Source organism: Fistularia commersonii, chromosome 7 (genome assembly GCF_037954325.1).
Source record: "Fistularia commersonii isolate RoL2024-O1a breed Wild chromosome 7, RoL_Fcom_v1.0, whole genome shotgun sequence".
NCBI classification, from domain to species: domain Eukaryota; kingdom Metazoa; phylum Chordata; class Actinopteri; order Syngnathiformes; family Fistulariidae; genus Fistularia; species Fistularia commersonii.
Window position 1 is genome coordinate 484,281 of NC_141290.1, and position 15,402 is coordinate 499,682.

The following is a 15,402-nucleotide window of genomic DNA, read 5'->3' on the forward strand; positions in this document are numbered from 1 at the left end:
TCAGCACTTCTTTGTGATGCAGCAAGCTTGTGCTTTAACCTCTGGACTCCTGCTCGCTCCTCTCCAGACGGGCGTGGAGGACGGATGGGGGGCGGGGGGGTCATGGGGTGGGGTCGGGGTACGGGGGGACCACGACACATCCCCGGTGCTGAGACGGCCGCGGCCCAGGATTTGATCGGATGTCGGACTCGTCCCTGCTGAATTTCGGAACGGCGTCGTTTTGGCAGTTCGGGTCTCAACGTAAAACGGACACGATGCAAAAGCCGCCACTCGGTGGCGCCGAAGATGCCGGTCCAGCAGGTTTCAGGAACAGAAAGCACTTATTCTGAAGACTAGGAAGACCTGAATATCTTTTCCTATAAAAAAGAAACACAGCCCAGATAAAAGTTGTTGTGTGTTGACATTGCAATATTGCAATTTTTCACATTTAGTGCTCACAGTTGACACACTTGACTCACGAATGAAAAAACTCAACCACTACACTTTGACCAACAACCACTGGGAACATCTGGGAGGCTACTGCGCCTGTTTCGCCTCGTCCTGCCTGCCCGGGCTCGGGGAGGGGCGGGGCCAGACGGCGCGGCGGGGGCGGGGTCACGGGGACGGACGCCGGATGTTACAGTCATCGGTCGCCCGCGGAACCGAGGCTCGCTGCTTGTCCAGGCGGCCGGGAGCCCGCGACTCCGAAGCGCCGAGCTCAAATCCGTCGTCGAGGGGAAGCCGCCGGTCCCGGACGGACCCGGACCCGGACCGACTCCGAGCAGAACGGACCGGCTGGCACCGAAGGGTCCGGGGGCCGTGCATCGCTAAGCTCCGGCGGGACCTCCCCAGATGTAGGGTTCCGGGTTTGCCGGCGCCGCATCGGAGTTGGAGTTCTGCAGGCGCTCTGAGCTTCCCCCGGGCCTCGGAGACACGTCCGGCGTCCCGGCTCTCCGAAAACCCGCCGCGGGTTCTCGGCGCACGCCGGCGGTTCGACAGGACAGGCGTCAAGATGCTTCAAACGAAGCGGTCGACAGAAGTCCACCGCGGGTTCTCCGGTTCCTGGGAGCCGGCGACTGCAGGCGTCTAATACTGTCAGCCGAAGCTCAAGACGGGGGCCGGGACCTCGGACTCCTCGGTCTTCCGAGACCACCGGCCCCGCGGCGTCGGACCTCGACGGGAGCGTGATATGTTCTCGGGCGGAGGTGGAACGGGACGAGTTCTGCAGATTGTCAGGTCGGAAGGGAGGCGTTGCTGGTGTACAAACAGAGGTACGTCTGGGTTTCGGTCGGGATCGGGGGGGAGGGGGGGGGGGGCGCCGTCGAAGGGGAATGTTGCAGATTTTGGTCGCGGGCGTGTCCGGGAGCCGAGGAAGGTTCCGGTTCCGTCCTCGGGAACGTCGGTACGGTCCGGCCGACGATGTCACACCCGCAGGTCAGGGCCGAACGCGGCAGCCGGACGTGCCGTCGGCGTTCTCCGTCTCCAGAACCGCTTGGATTTTGTCTCCTTCATTTGAAGCATGTTGAGGCCTCCTGGGTTCCGGTCTCAAGCCGGCCCCCCCTCCCCGGCGCCGACCCTGTTCCGCGAGGTACCGAACCCCCGCAGAAACAGGTTTTTTGGTGCAGCAGTCAGAGGAGTCCTCCTCCACGCCCCTCGACGGCCCGCTCCCGACCCGGGTTTCCGGAGAAGATGCCGGACCCGCGTGGGACGGCCTCCCGCCCTCCGCCGCCGGCAGGGGGAACCGGGTTCTCGCCGAGCGGCGTCGGCGGGGGCGTGGGGAAAGGCTATGGCTTCCTGTCTGCGGAGGGGCCTTCGGGACGAGGGGAGGAGCCGCTCCTCCGTCGGTCCGTAGACTCCGATCACAACAGCGCTTCTTCCGGCGGCGGGCCCCGGCGGCGGGCCGGCCCCGCCCGCCGTCGGGCTGCGCTCGGGCCGCGTCGCGTGAACCCGCCGTGAATCCACGCCGTCGGAGGACACAGGGGCCGCTAGGACAGGCACACACTGGTGTGATGATGAGTTAAATCTCCCTTTGAGCGTTCCGCCGCTGACGTCTATCGCTAATTGGCATGATGAAACTGGTGGGCGGGGCCGGCGGCCCGCGACCTCCCAGAGTCATGTGACTTGGGCTGTATATCTACCATTGACACGGTCTGACAATACAATGCAAACAAACAACATTTATACAGATTGGCAACTTTAGGGCGCCCGAGGGCGCAAGCAGAGTCGTTTTTTTTTTTCGATATATATGTCGGACTTCCTACGGCGGCGGCGGCGCCGGAGCGTTACTTGTTACCGTCCAAACTGCTGCTGACCAGAGCTGGCAAAGGATGCTGGGAGGGTTCTGAGGTTTTGCTGTTGTTGGTGTTGTTGCCGTCGCCGCCGCCGGCCTCCTCCTGCTTCTTCTCCGCCGCCGACTCCGCGGGGGCGACGCCGTTCTCCGAGTCGGCGCCGGCGGGGCGGCCCCCCCCCGGACTGCGCTCGGGAGCGGCGGGCTCCGTCGTACCGTTGGTGGTGGCGGCGAGGGCCGGCGCCCCGGAGGGGGAGGAGGAGGAGGAGGAGGGAACGTCGGCCGCCGGAGCCGCCTCAGTCTCTGCTTTGCCCGTGGCCTCGGCCGCCGCGCCGCACGCTCCTCCCGTCTCCGCCCCGGCCCCTGCGGCGCCACCGCTATCTGTCAGCGCGGCGCCGACGCGCTGCCGGGCCGCCGGGCCCTCGCTGTCGGGCGCCGCTGAGCGCTCGGGCCCCTCCGTGCTGCGCTCGTCCGCTTCGCCGGCGCCGCCGCTGACCGCCGAGCTCCCGGCCTTCGCGGGGTTGACTTTGGATGCGATGTCGGAGCAGACGGCGGCGGCGGCGGCGTCCTGCACCCGGACGTCTTTGCCGCCGGTCTCTATCAGGGCCTGGTTGAAGTTGAAGGTCTGGATGAGGCGGATCAGGTGCTTGACCTTGTCCAAGGACAGCTGCATCTCCTTCTGCCGGGCCAGGATGGTGTTTTTGGTCTCCATGCATTTCTGGCAGAAGAGAACACGGTCTGAACATCCGGATCGCCGCTCATTTCTCACGGCTTCGGCCGGAGGTCACGTCGCGACGGACATTTGCGAGTGTGACGGCGGGAGCCGAGCGGAGCGGGGGTTTGTCAAAAGGAGGAGGACATCGAGGTTCCTCAACGCCCGAGAGAAAGAAGGTTCTCACAGTGATGGAGTTGCTGAGCTGCTTGACTCTCTGCTCCAGCTGCTCCCTCTCCAGCTTCAGCTCGGCGCTCCACTTCATCAGCTTCTGCTTCTCCTCCTCTTTAGCTGCGAGACAAGCGGAGGGACGGCGGCGGTGAGACGGCGTGCGGACGCCAGCGCCCTCGCCGGCCGCCGCCGCGACAGCTCACCTTCCTTGTAGGCGATGTAGGAGTGGACGATGGCCAGGGTTCCGGGCCAGGGAATGGCTTCTTCTTTCTTCAGGATCTGCAAGAGAGAGTCGGAGCGGTCACGGGGGCGGAGCTCGGGGGCGAGGGGGCGGGGCACAAGCGGGGGCGGGACGGGGGGGGCGGGGCATGGCGTGGATGGACGTGAGATGCGGATCTTTACTGACACGGCGGATGGAGAGAAAAGAAGTGCACGGTGTGTGTTTGCTTACAAAGGGCTGAACAGTCCTACAGCGGCGGGGCCGCGGCGCTGCTGCCGTTACCTGGTCTTGACATTTTGGACAGATCCACATGCCTTTAGGAATGGACCTCAGGGGCGGGTCCAGGCAGTCCAGGTGATAGACACGAGAACACGTGTCGCACATGAGCAACTGGCCACTGCGCCTGCACACAGTGCAGAAATCCTCGTGGATGTCTCCCTGCGAGAGAATCGCACCCGTCAGTTTCCCCCCCCACCAACCATCTGTGGAGACGCGGCTGCAGGCGTCACTCGGCCGCGCCCTCGGCCTAAGAGACGGCCAATCAGCCGCAGCATCGCTCGTCGCGCCCGGCCGACGCGGTCGTTTGGGCGACGTGGGTCGCTCTTTGGGGGACCGCCGGCTCGGTAAAATGTACCCGCCGAAAGGGCGTGACGGTCTCGTCGCTCGGACCGTCCCGATTGGTCGCCTCCCCTGTCAGTCACAGTCCAAACTGACCGCATTCTCCGCGAGGGTTCGTTTTACCCTTTCAGGCATATCGTGGACGGTTTTTGCTGACAGTTTCTAACAACGGCGGGGGGGCGACCGGCTCGGCCGAAACGTCAACGGGTGGCGTCCAATGACGGCTGCGGGTACATTTTACCCGCCGGCGGTTGAGGTGTTAAGGATGCTGTGAAGAAAAGGGATGTGTCAGTAAATCATCGGGGTGAAGGGATGATTCCTAGCCTGACTACTGAGCTGCCCTGCTGACGGGGGGTCGGGGGGGTCGGGGGGGGGGGACGGACGGACGGGGGGGGTCGGCTCGATTCTGAGCTTCGACGCTCGGGACGGATCGGACGTCCGCCGGGGGTCAGGATCGAGGGCGGGATCAGCGATGCTGGGGTCTGACCGGTCTCTCGGCGCCGACCCCTCCCCCCCCCCCCCCGGGCGGGACCCGCTTTGAGGAGCCCCGGTCTGATGGAGACGGGGAGCGGCCGGTCCGACGCCGGGGGGGGGTTAGCGAGGGGCCGGGGGCTCCAGGACTCTGTTCACTTTGTAAGGCTGAGTCAAAGTAAAGCTCGACGGATGGCTGGTGATGGTCGGACATGGAGACGACAAAGTGATGGAACGTGCGTGTGGACGGCATGTCCGTCTCCCCCCGTCATTACTTACATCCCCAGAGCTGGGGCTGGGCAGGGGGAGGGGGTGTGCGGGGCTGGAGGGGGAGGTCGGGGTGAGGCTGCCCAGCTCCGGGACGCCGCTGTATTTGGGTGGGCGACCTGGGTGGAATGAGACAAAGACGGACACAAAGAAAAAGAAAAGATGGAGGGGGAGAAACAGATAGTGTGCGTGACGTACCTTGGACAGGGAGTCTTCATTGGCTAGCATGTGGCGGGGGAAGGGGGCGGGGAAGGGGGGTCAGAAGCACAGACAGTGTTAGTGCAGGAGGCCGGCGGGCCACCGGCCTCGGACGGCAGCGCCACCGCCCGCCGCCGCCGCGCCCGTCCGTGTCAAAGCTCACCACGGTGGAGGACAGGGGGCGGAGCCTATCTTAGCAAGAACCCATCCGGGTCCAAGTCCTCCTCTAACGGGGGCGATACTTGTATTGCACTGTCGCATTACTCTGAGGTCAGAGTTCACAGAAAGATATTTGCCCTTCTGCAGTTTCTCCAGAACGTTCGGCGGTTCCTTTGCACATCGGACGATGAAACCGAGCCCTGCCGCGGGTTCAGAAGCCTACTCAGAACCTCCCTGACGGTGGATCTTTCGGGAGGTTCTGTTACGATCGGTCGTCTGTTAAGTTCTACAGGGAGTTTGCCGGGAGAAGCGACGTGTTCGGTTCTAGCGCCGCGGAAAGTGAATGAAAGCTCCGCCTCCTGAGGGTGGTGAACTCTGGCACGCAACCGGGGTTCTCCAACACGCTACGTCTGAGCACAGCATTAGCTGAAGGCCACAGCAAATCAAATGTTAACTCAAAATAAAAGAACCTCAGAGGAACCAAGCCAGCGATCAGTAAACTACAAATATCCTCCAAGACACCAAGTACAAAGTGCTGAGCTGCAATCAGACACACACAATGTGTTTGGACCATTTAGGACAACGTCCCTCCGCTTTGCAGTGAAGGAACACGCTGGGTTCACATGGTTCTAAGGTTCTAGAGGTAGAAGTTGCAGGACCAGCAGGACCAGCAGGACCAGCAGGACCAGCGGGACCAGCGGGACCAGCAGGACCGCGGCGCGGTTCTGGTGGGGCCTGTTGTGATACCGACCTCTCTTCCGGGTCCCCTGGTGCAGAGGGCTGTTCAGGTAACTCACTGCGCTCTTCTTCTTCTGGAACGGAGGGCAGAGGCTGTGTCAAGCTACAGACCAGGCGTTGGAGATCACGGAGGCTCACGGACGGAGACGTGGAGCACCTCGGGCTCGAACACGGCGCCGCTGTACACCGGGTTGGCCGTCGTCCTCCTTTTCCTCTCCTGGCGTTTGCTCTGGATCTCTGCAGACAGACAGGAAGCGGTGAGGCGCTGGGTGGGGGTGGGGGGGGGGGGTCACCGACAGCGACGGCGGGGCAAAGCAAGACGCTACCTTCCAAGTGGTCGTGTGTCACCAGGCCCAGAGACACCATGAAGGCTAGTTTCTGCAAGACAAGCACAGCCGGGTGATCACGTGACCCGTTACATCATCACATCCAGGAAGTAAATAATGCCGACAGGCTAGTGGGCTAAGATAGCTCAGGCTAGCGAAGTTAGCGATGATCTACGAGCTATGTTTTACTCCTGATACTAAGCTAGCAGTGAATGCTAGGTAGGGTGCTAACCAAGCCGTCTTGAAAACGTCTCAAAGCAGCAAACGCTGAAACCTATGCAAACAACGTTGCTATTCTAGCATTGGACCACGACTGAAGTTCCTAGTGCTTGCGTCCTGAGGCTAGCAGCTGATGCTAAGCTGCTCGTCTCAGGTGGTGCTCGCCGTACCTCGGGGTTGTCCTCCTTCTTGGGTCTGGGCGGTGGAGACAGAGGAGGAGTAGAAGCAGAGGGGAGGCTGACCGCCGTCTTCTGCTCGGCTCTAACAGTCTGCTGAGGGACAGAGGAGAAGGTCGGTCTGACGATCCGCCTTCTCGCTCAAGGCCGCCGCCGCCGCCGCCGCCCACTCACCTTGGGGTCGGAGGTCAGGCTGCTGATCTGGATGGGCTGGGCCGGGATGGAGGTGGGGACGGGGACGGGGGCGGGGTCGGGCGCCTGGGCGGGGCCGGCGAGCCGAGCGGCCGACACCGGCGCCGTGATGACGATGCCCGTGAGCGGGGCGGCGCCCGTCTTGCCGCAGGGCTGGCCGTTGACGATGCGGACCTGGTGGATGGGCGCCGCCGACGACAGCGAGGTGGACAGCTTGGTCGCCAGCATGACGGGCCTCTGAAGCAGCTGGGGGGCCGCCATCATGGGCGGGGGCGGAGCCGGGGCGATAGGGATGTTGGCGGGCGTGGCCGGTTTCGGCCTGACCTGCTGACGACATACGGCCAATCAGAAACGACCTCCGAGTGACCTGACGGCGAGGAGTAACGCCACTGGAGCTGTCAGTATTACGCCGCTCCCGCTCGGACACTCGCAAATATAGCTCGTAGTAGCGCTGCCAGTTCTCTGGGCACTACTGCTGCCGTCAATTAGCTACGTAAATAGGACCGAGGGGTCATGGAGTCTGTGCTTTTACTGCTCGGGCGGGGTCAAAGGTCATCTGTGCGGCTGGAACGCACGCACACACACGTACACACACACACACACACACATACAGAGCTTTGGTGACGATCAGCTGTCAGTGACATTACTCTATTACTCTGCACATGTACACACTTCAGAACTCGAAGGGTTAGAACACGCCAGCAGCCAGGAATACAAAGTACCAAGAAGCTGTGGGAACACAGGAGCGCGCGCGCGCACACACACACGCGCACACACACACACACACACACACACACACACACACACACACACACAGACAGAGGAGCCCTGGAGGAACCCGGTGGGTCAGTGTGAGAGCAGCAGGACGGAGGGAGAAGAAGAAGCAGGGCAAACAGGGTTTAGTGCCAGGGATCGGAGGGCGAGCTCGTCTGCCGCCGCGCCCCCGTCCGGCGGGGACACACACTCGCATCTCAGGAGGGTCGGGTGGGTGGGTGGGTGGGTGGGGTGCGAAGGCGGGGCTTACAGTGACGCACCTGAGGCTGAAAGGTGGGTCGAGGCGTCAGTCTAGGAGGAGGGACAAACTGAGGAACTTTGATTGGCTGGGCGGTGGCGGCGGCGGCGGCGGCGGCGGCCTGCAGCTGAGACAAAACCACAGCAGGTCGTGGGTCTGTGCGCTGCGTCACACGGACACCACTGTTATCGTCACGCCGCCGCACGTCCGCAGCCACAGAGGGCGCTCGGCCGCCCCCCGCGCTGCCCAGCGTATTTCGGGTTATTGGTCATAATCAATCGATCGCGTGCGCGAGAGGGCCGGGTCGGATCGCCCGGACACAGTGGCATCGGCGGCGGAGAGAAAACCTCTATCGCCGAGCGCTTAGACATCGATCTCCGGCTCTGGTTCTGGCGCGTCGGGTTCGGAGGCCGCCGCTCACGCCCCGCCGCTCGCCGCCTTCACGGGGAAGCTTCCGGAGGTTCTTACCACCATGGCGTTCTTGGACAGCAGCCGCACGGCCTCGCCGCTCTGCGCGCTCAGCTTCCCCGCCACCTGCAGGTTGATGGGGGCGTTCTGGGCGTCGGGCTTGGCGATGGTGGTCACCACGGCGACGGTGGGCGGGCGCTGCGGGAGGACCGAACCGGGCAGGGCGGGCGTGGCGGCCGCCTTCAGCACCAGAGGTAGAGTCTTGGTGGTCAGAACCGGCGTCACCGTCAGCGTCTGCGGGACGGACAGGAAGTCAGGGTGTGTATGTGTGTGTGGTGAGGAACTCTCCGAGTGTGTATGTGTGTGTGTGTGAGAGGGTATCTACTTGAGTGTGTGTGACCTGCTGCAGTCCTCCTGGGAGCTGCTGGCTCTGCAGCAGGTTGGCGGTCTTGATGTCGCCTCCTGCTGGAGGTGCCTGGACCTGCAGCTGCAGCTTGGCCTCGGGCTCCTGCTTCACCAGCAGCTCCTTCCTCAGCTGCTCCACCACCTTTTTCTGGGGAGGAACAACTTCATGAGCACTAGGAGCTCCGCAGGACCGGGAACAGGCACATAATGAACGACCGGGTCGGCGTGCGGGAGCCTCCGCGGCTACTGGACGCTCAAACATGGCATCGGGCGGCGTGGGGCGAGGAGGGGTCTGGAGACACCGTCCAAAGACAAAGCAACTTGTTGCTAAGCAACGGCTGGCTCTCCGGCAGCAGCCAATGAGGCGCCGCGCGCCGGAGATCCCTCCTCTCTCGGCTTCATCGCAGAGAAATGACCCGGAACGCTCGGTTTTACAAAGAAATTTCAAAATAGCAAGAAATTCAAAATCGGCCACCGAGAAATCCGGGCGCCTCGACGACATCCCATAATCTCAAAGCGCGACCCTGGCGGGTCGGAGAGGAGCTTCAAATTGAGATGACGGGAAGTGGCCCACCCTCTGCACGCTTCGCCTCTCATCCCAGCCTTTATTTTAAAAAGTTCAGATCAAACAAAGTTCTCCGTCACGAGGCTGGGATGGAAGCGCCGCTCCGTCACCATGGCAACAGATGGCTGTGTTTTAACAGCGCCTACTCCACGGGGTTCTGTGTCCAGCAGGAGGTGCTGTTTGCCTCTGGTGACCAGGCGACAGCAGCTGGCGGTACATCATGTGGGCATGTGTGTGTGTGTGTGTGTGTGTGTGCGCGCGCATGTGTGTGTGTGTGTGTGCATGTACCTGTTTCTCACTCAGCGCCGTGATCTTGGCTTGAAGTTCATGCAGCTGCTTCTTCAGATCTGCATTCTGGAAACAGCAGCCAATCAGACGCTGCACCTCCCCCCCCCCCCCCCCCCACACACACACACACACACAAACACACATTTATACATACCTGAGGATCCTGCTTCATCTGGGCCACCAGTTTCTGCAGACACACACACACACACACACACACACACACAGGTGTGAGTGTCAAAGCTCTACAATCTGTGGCAGTTGATTGAAACTAGCATCCTGCTCCTTACTGCCCCCTAGTGGCCACACCAGGCATTACAGCAAACTGATTCTGCTCTTACTTCTTTGGTCTTTTCCCTTCAGGGGTCGACACAGCAAATCCACCTCCTCCATCTCACCCTATTCTCTGTATCCTCCTCTCTCACACCAACTACCTTCATATCCTCTCTCACTACATCCTTTCTGCTCGCTTCGAACTGCTTAAAGTGAGGGGTTCAGTCTGGCCCCCGTGGGGGGACGGCCTAGACCCCCACGGCTCCTCCGCCCAGTCTGAGGTCCAAGATCGAGACCCGGGAGTGGGCGGAAGAGCTCCTCGTGTCCCTGCGGGTGAATTCGGGACCGAGGGGGAGGTCGGGGCCGTCGGCTGGACCCAGTTTCTCATAAGAGACCTGCTCGTGAGGACGGAACCGGACCCACCTGGTGGATCTGGATCTCCACCTTCAGAGCCTCCTGTAACGTCTGTAATTCCATCATGGATCCAGTCAGTCTGCCAGCCGATCGATCAGCCTGCACATGCACAACCATGGGGGAGATCAATGAGTGCGGACAAGAAGTGATCTACAGGTCGCCGGCGCCCGGGAGGACACTTCAGGACAACGCGTTCGGCGCGGGACGATCAAAACATGACATGGCCGCTATCAAAGCTGTCGGCATGACGACCACGTTAAGCCGCCCTGCCTCGGCGCCCGTTGGGGGTCGCCGGGGTCGGGGGGGGCGGGGCCTCCCGGTTTAAAGCATCGCAGCACTTTGTTCTGAGGTCACATGGGTTTGTTCAGGGGCGGGTCCACGAGGTCATGTGACCGATGAGGTTCACACACGTGAAGAAAACACAAACTGTTTGAATGAATACACACAGCTAGTCTGTGATAGATCAGGTCATGTGACGAGGAGGGCAGGAAACAGGAAGTTACCTGAACACTGTCTCCAGTAGGAAAACCATCCAACTGAAGCATTAAAGTGCCGCTGAAAGAAAACACACACGTTACTTCAGTCAGTTACCGACTGTACATTTTTCATTCTAACGGGCTCCAGGCTTCTGATTGGTGCTCAAAAAGGCTCCTCTGGGCCGGCGGGTGGCGCCGTCCGGGCGGAGACTCACCTCCTGGCTGTGGGACTGGACTCCACCCCTCTGAGCTGCCCTGCAACAACCAAACACACCCCATCAGAACCTCACGCTTTTATTCTGACACGACAGGAAGCGAGCGGCTCCTCCCTGAACAACATCGCCGCCTTCTTTGAACTTTCCTGCCCACAGGATCGTTATTTCATCCGGCGCCGTTTACTACTTTGGAAAATAACTTTTCAGGTGTGGGGATTGCTCTGAAAACGGCCATGTTTGTTTTCCTTTGTGGAAACCATGTGCGGAGGTCAGGAGGATGAAGGCCGCCGGGGCTCAGGTCTGAACCTCCAGCGTTTCCTCCTCCGACCCTCGACTCAGGTTTCAGCGTCCCACCGCTGACTCACACAAACTTCAAAATAAAACGAGGATCAATCATGCAATCAATATATTGATGGGGAGCAATCCTGGGGGGGGGCGCACACACACACACACACACTCTGCTGCCTGCCTAAGTCACACACACAATAATCAATAACCCAATCACAATCAACACTCAATAATCTTTCACAGTAACCATGGCAACAGCTTGACGGACACATGGCGTGGATCAGAGGTTCCACCGGTGGACCTGCTTAACCAGCACAGGAAGAAGCAGCTCGGGTCACCATAACGATGGCACGGCACCAGATTGTGTGTGTGTGTGTGTGTGTGTGTGTGTGTGTGTTTCGGGGGGAGAACGTTGAACGCAGCTTGGGTCTGAACATACACAAACACGCTGTAATAATAATTTGCTAATGTTTGGGTTTACTGATCAATAACCGCGCCGTCTCTGCACGGCCGTGTGATTGACAGGTCCAGATGAAGCCCCGCCCCTCGCCTGGTGACAGGCACCACCTGCTGAGGATGAGGAGACATCGTGATGGATCAGAGCTGGAACGATGTGGAACTCCACTCCACTCCAGCCTTCATCCGGGTTCAACAGGCCTGAAAGGTTTCTAGGAGGTCCAGATGGTCGCGTCCACGTCAGGAGGCGGGGCTAAACACCTGTCAATCATCTGACCGTTCACAGACAGTTTAGTCTTCAGTGAACCTGCCGGGGGGCAGAACCTCTGTTCCCCTGGTAGAACCACGGGACCGCCGGCTAACGCTAACTCACAGGAGGGATGGAGGTGAAGGTTTAAATAGAGGCCACTGTTCTGATTCAAAGAGAAAATGAAAGTCTTTGCTTTTGAAAGTTCCCCAGGAAAGGAGTAAGAGCAGAATCCACTTCCTGCTCGCTTTCAACTACTTCCTGTCTGTGACTGAGGGGACGGGGACAACGTCCCAGTCACTAAAGCAAAGACAGCGGAGGTTTTAAAGGCCGTGTGGGAGGAACCCTCTGCTGACCTCCATCACCACCACCTGACGCTGGCAAGCAGAGGGAAATTCTGACTCCATCCGGTGTCACAATGTTCTTCCAACGTTCTCCTCTGCCAGAGGACAAGAAGAACCCCACGTTCCTCCGTCCCTCCCGACCCCCGATCTGAACTTTTTGTCTTAAACGGCGAGCGAGGACAGGATGGGGTCGGCCTCCCGGGGCCTCCGGTGGACAACTGACCATCTATTCTGCCAAGACTTCCGGTCCACAGCGCCGCTGCAGCAGAACCCGGAGATGTTACAGATTATTAGTGAGGAGCGCTTATGGAAGCACAGCGTCATCAAAGAAAATTTCCTCAACTTCTACTCAATTAAAGCTGAAAATCCCAAAGGGAAAGTTAATTGAAATCAAGAAAGAAAGAGAGAGGGCGCACTAAACCATCCAAAGAGCTCCGTTCCCAAGACCAAACAAAGCCAGATGCGACCCGGCCACCAGCCCGGCCACGGGTACGAGCACCCTCTTCGGGACCGCGGTGCTCCACGTGGTAATCGGACGCCGCGTCCATGACTGGGGTTTACACACATTTCAAAGTACAGAGAGCTTCTCCCTGCCGATCGTTGTAATAAAGCCGCCGTCCCCGAACGAGGACGTCACCCGATCCGCGTCCCGACGGCTTCATCAGCCCCCTGGATGGAGGACATCGTCAACACTCAAGATCGACGTTTTCCAGAGGAAAATGAACGAGAGCGGCGAGGAGGAGCCGTGAGAGTCGTGAATAGAACTACAAATGTTAGCCGCCGCGCCATAGCAAACATCAACATTTGAGGTCCAAAAAGAAATAACGGCGTCGATCTTTACGGTGAAGGTAGTTTGGACGAGGCCCGTCCCCACATCGGGACGCCTGACATGCTAAGCTAATCCACTTTGTTTACTTTCACGGCCGGCCTGGGGAGGGGGGGAATTAAAAATGCAGAAAGACAAAAACACTCAGGATCTCCACAAATTAGTGTCGACACACACTTCTAAAGCCTGATTGACACCACTTATTATACACCTATGATCCATGTAACACATGTGTAAGTAAGTCAAATTGACATTGTAACACATACACACACACACACGCACACACACACACACACACACACACACACACACACACAGGTGTGTCCGCCCAGGTGTGTGCGTGCGTGTGCGTGTGCGTGTCTGACCTCTGGCCAACATGTGTCCGGTGGAGTCCAACTCGCCGCCGGTTAATTGGACTAATTGCTCCCCGGGCGGGACACCAAGTTGTCTGGGTAAACTTCCACCGCAGGCCCGGAGGAAAGAAGGCCAAAATGGAGGTGCGGGAGCCGGGGGGGGGGGGGCTCCGCCGCGGACCCGGGGCTCCGGAGCGGGCCGGCCGGGCTTCCCGGGCCGCTTGTCGGCGTTAGTTTCGGCGGCGAGGCGAGTGTTTTATAACCTCCTTATTAATGGCCGTCCGGATGCTCCGGTATCTCCCGATGGATCCGCCGGGGCTGCCCGGCTAGGCGTCCGATGACCGCCCCACTCCCGCCCGCCACCCCACCCGCGGCGGCACGGCGAGCGGTACCGGGCCCGGTGGAGCCCCGGCCGGGGGTCCCGCCGGCCCGCTGGCTGGGAGAAAAGCCGCCCGGACGCGGGTTATTCCGCCGACATTTCTCCGCGGAGGCGCCGAACAAGTGCTAGCTAGCGGCTAATGCTAACGCTCCTTGCTAGCCGCGCTAGCTAGCGCGTCCAGCCACGCTGAACAACTTCCATCAAAGACGGGAATTAACGGCGGCGGCGGCGCTGCGGCGGCGGGCGGCCGGCGGACGGACGGCCACTCCGGCCGGGAAGAGTCCCGAAAGACGCCATCTTCCAGGATTGTGACAAGGAGCGGGCGGCGGCGCCTCCAAGTTCTATCGGCCCCCTTGTCCTCCACAATATCAACTCCTGGAAGAAGAAACACAGAGAAACACACCGGAACCGCGGCGGAAAAAAAGCCCCATCACACACTCACACACACACACACGCACACACACACACTCACTCACACATACACACTCTCTCTCTCTCTCTCACACACACACACACACACACACTCTCTCTCCCTCACACACACACTCTCTCTCACACACACACACACACACACACACACACACACACACACACACCTGCACCCCGCGACACACACCGCCGCCCGGGGCCGGGCCGGGCCGCCGCCGCCGGGAACTTTGACAGCCGAGAAAATTAAAGTTATGAAATTAGGAAGAAGAAAAAAAAAAGAGCCCCAATGTGCACTTACTCAGCAGCGGTCCTCCTCCAGATTAATTAAATATATATCTCCAAGAAGCCGATCCTCGGCGGGCTAACAGCGGGGGGAGAGTCCGGCTGGCTCGCTGCCCGCGCCGGCTTCACCTCCGGACGGATCCGCGGTCCGAGTTTGGAGAAATTGGGCTAAAAAACAGAGAAACTGAAGCTACAAAACAAGAAGAACTCTTCTTCAATCTCATTCAGCTCGGCCGCAGCACCGCACAGATCCCTGCGCCGCGGAGCTGGAGGAAGGGGGACAAAAACTACTTCCCCGCCGCGCCGACGCCCGTTTACCGGCGACAAACAATTCGATGTTCGCACGCGCTGCCGTTAAAGTTCGTTAAACGGGGCCGATCGGCGGCGCCGCGCGGCCGGAAACGCTGTTCGAGGAGCGGACTAGTTTTTTGTGTCGGTGCGGCGAATTTATTTCACTTTGCCTAAGGAACGGCGGTGCTGCGACTCCCATTGCCTAGGGAAAAAACCCGGATGTAAACTCAGTGAAACTCTATGGAGAGAAAGTCGGCGCGCACGGGCACACATACACCAGAGGGAGCGCGCACGAGCACGCGCTGCAACTCGGCGGACCACTTTGTGTTGTTGTTGTTGTTCTTCTTCTTCTTCTTCTTCTCCGTTTTCCTCCTCCTCTCCGCATTCTTCTGCTTCTCCCCGGCTCATGTGTGTCTCCCGGGTGAGACCGTCCAGCCGTTCACCGGTGGATTCATGAGAAAAATATTCGGAAAGGACTTCGTTTCTTTCCCCGAAACGCGACAAATCGTGCCAAAATTGTCAAAAGTCGAATTTCTCCGAGAAATCCGAGACGAGCCGGAAGTGACGTCACAAGCGGCCCCTGCATGGAATCGCCCCCAAACTGGCGTCGAAATGCGATTCGAATGAACGGTGAACAACACGATGGGTGAAAAGGGGAACTCGAAGCACAAAAGTGGAGCGGATCACTTTGTTTTGCCATCATTTTTTTAACATTTCGGTC

At 60.0% G+C, this 15,402-nt stretch overlaps 1 protein-coding gene across 9 annotated transcripts; it reads right to left on the minus strand.

Annotated features, from left to right (window-relative positions):
* Positions 1-94: 94 nt before the first annotated feature.
* On the minus strand, positions 95-14,627 carry phf21ab (PHD finger protein 21Ab). Of its 9 annotated transcripts, none has more exons than XM_086149014.1 (19): positions 13,313-14,169; positions 10,787-10,826; positions 10,599-10,650; positions 10,105-10,194; positions 9,566-9,598; positions 9,412-9,477; positions 8,539-8,706; positions 8,214-8,447; positions 7,768-7,872; positions 6,716-7,057; positions 6,536-6,637; positions 6,147-6,198; positions 5,978-6,057; positions 5,834-5,894; positions 4,738-4,844; positions 3,652-3,807; positions 3,353-3,428; positions 3,166-3,269; positions 95-2,984 (listed from the first exon to the last, which is right to left on the minus strand). In XM_086149014.1, the coding sequence occupies exons 1-19, from the start codon at positions 13,323-13,325 to the stop codon at positions 2,262-2,264; spliced, it is 2,604 nt and encodes an 867-aa protein (XP_086005140.1). In that variant the 5' UTR covers positions 13,326-14,169; the 3' UTR covers positions 95-2,261. The 9 variants fall into 9 exon arrangements, with proteins under 9 accessions (XP_086005140.1, XP_086005139.1, XP_086005143.1 ...); XM_086149013.1 differs by having other exon boundaries at positions 3,601-3,807; XM_086149021.1 differs by having other exon boundaries at positions 2,206-2,984; positions 6,536-6,634; positions 8,554-8,706; positions 13,313-14,163.
* Between the last annotated feature and the right edge of the window lie 775 nt (positions 14,628-15,402).

What these genes read in the sequence shown, in the direction of transcription:
- phf21ab (XM_086149013.1), bottom strand. An exon ending in AGATGAAGCAGGATCCTCAG is followed by an intron (nt 9,478 to 9,565) that starts GTATGTATAAAT and finishes TGCTGTTTCCAG; the next exon opens with AATGCAGATCTGAAGAAGCA. An exon ending in GCGCCGTGTTCGAGCCCGAG is followed by an intron (nt 5,895 to 5,977) that starts GTGCTCCACGTC and finishes CCTCCGTTCCAG; the next exon opens with AAGAAGAAGAGCGCAGTGAG.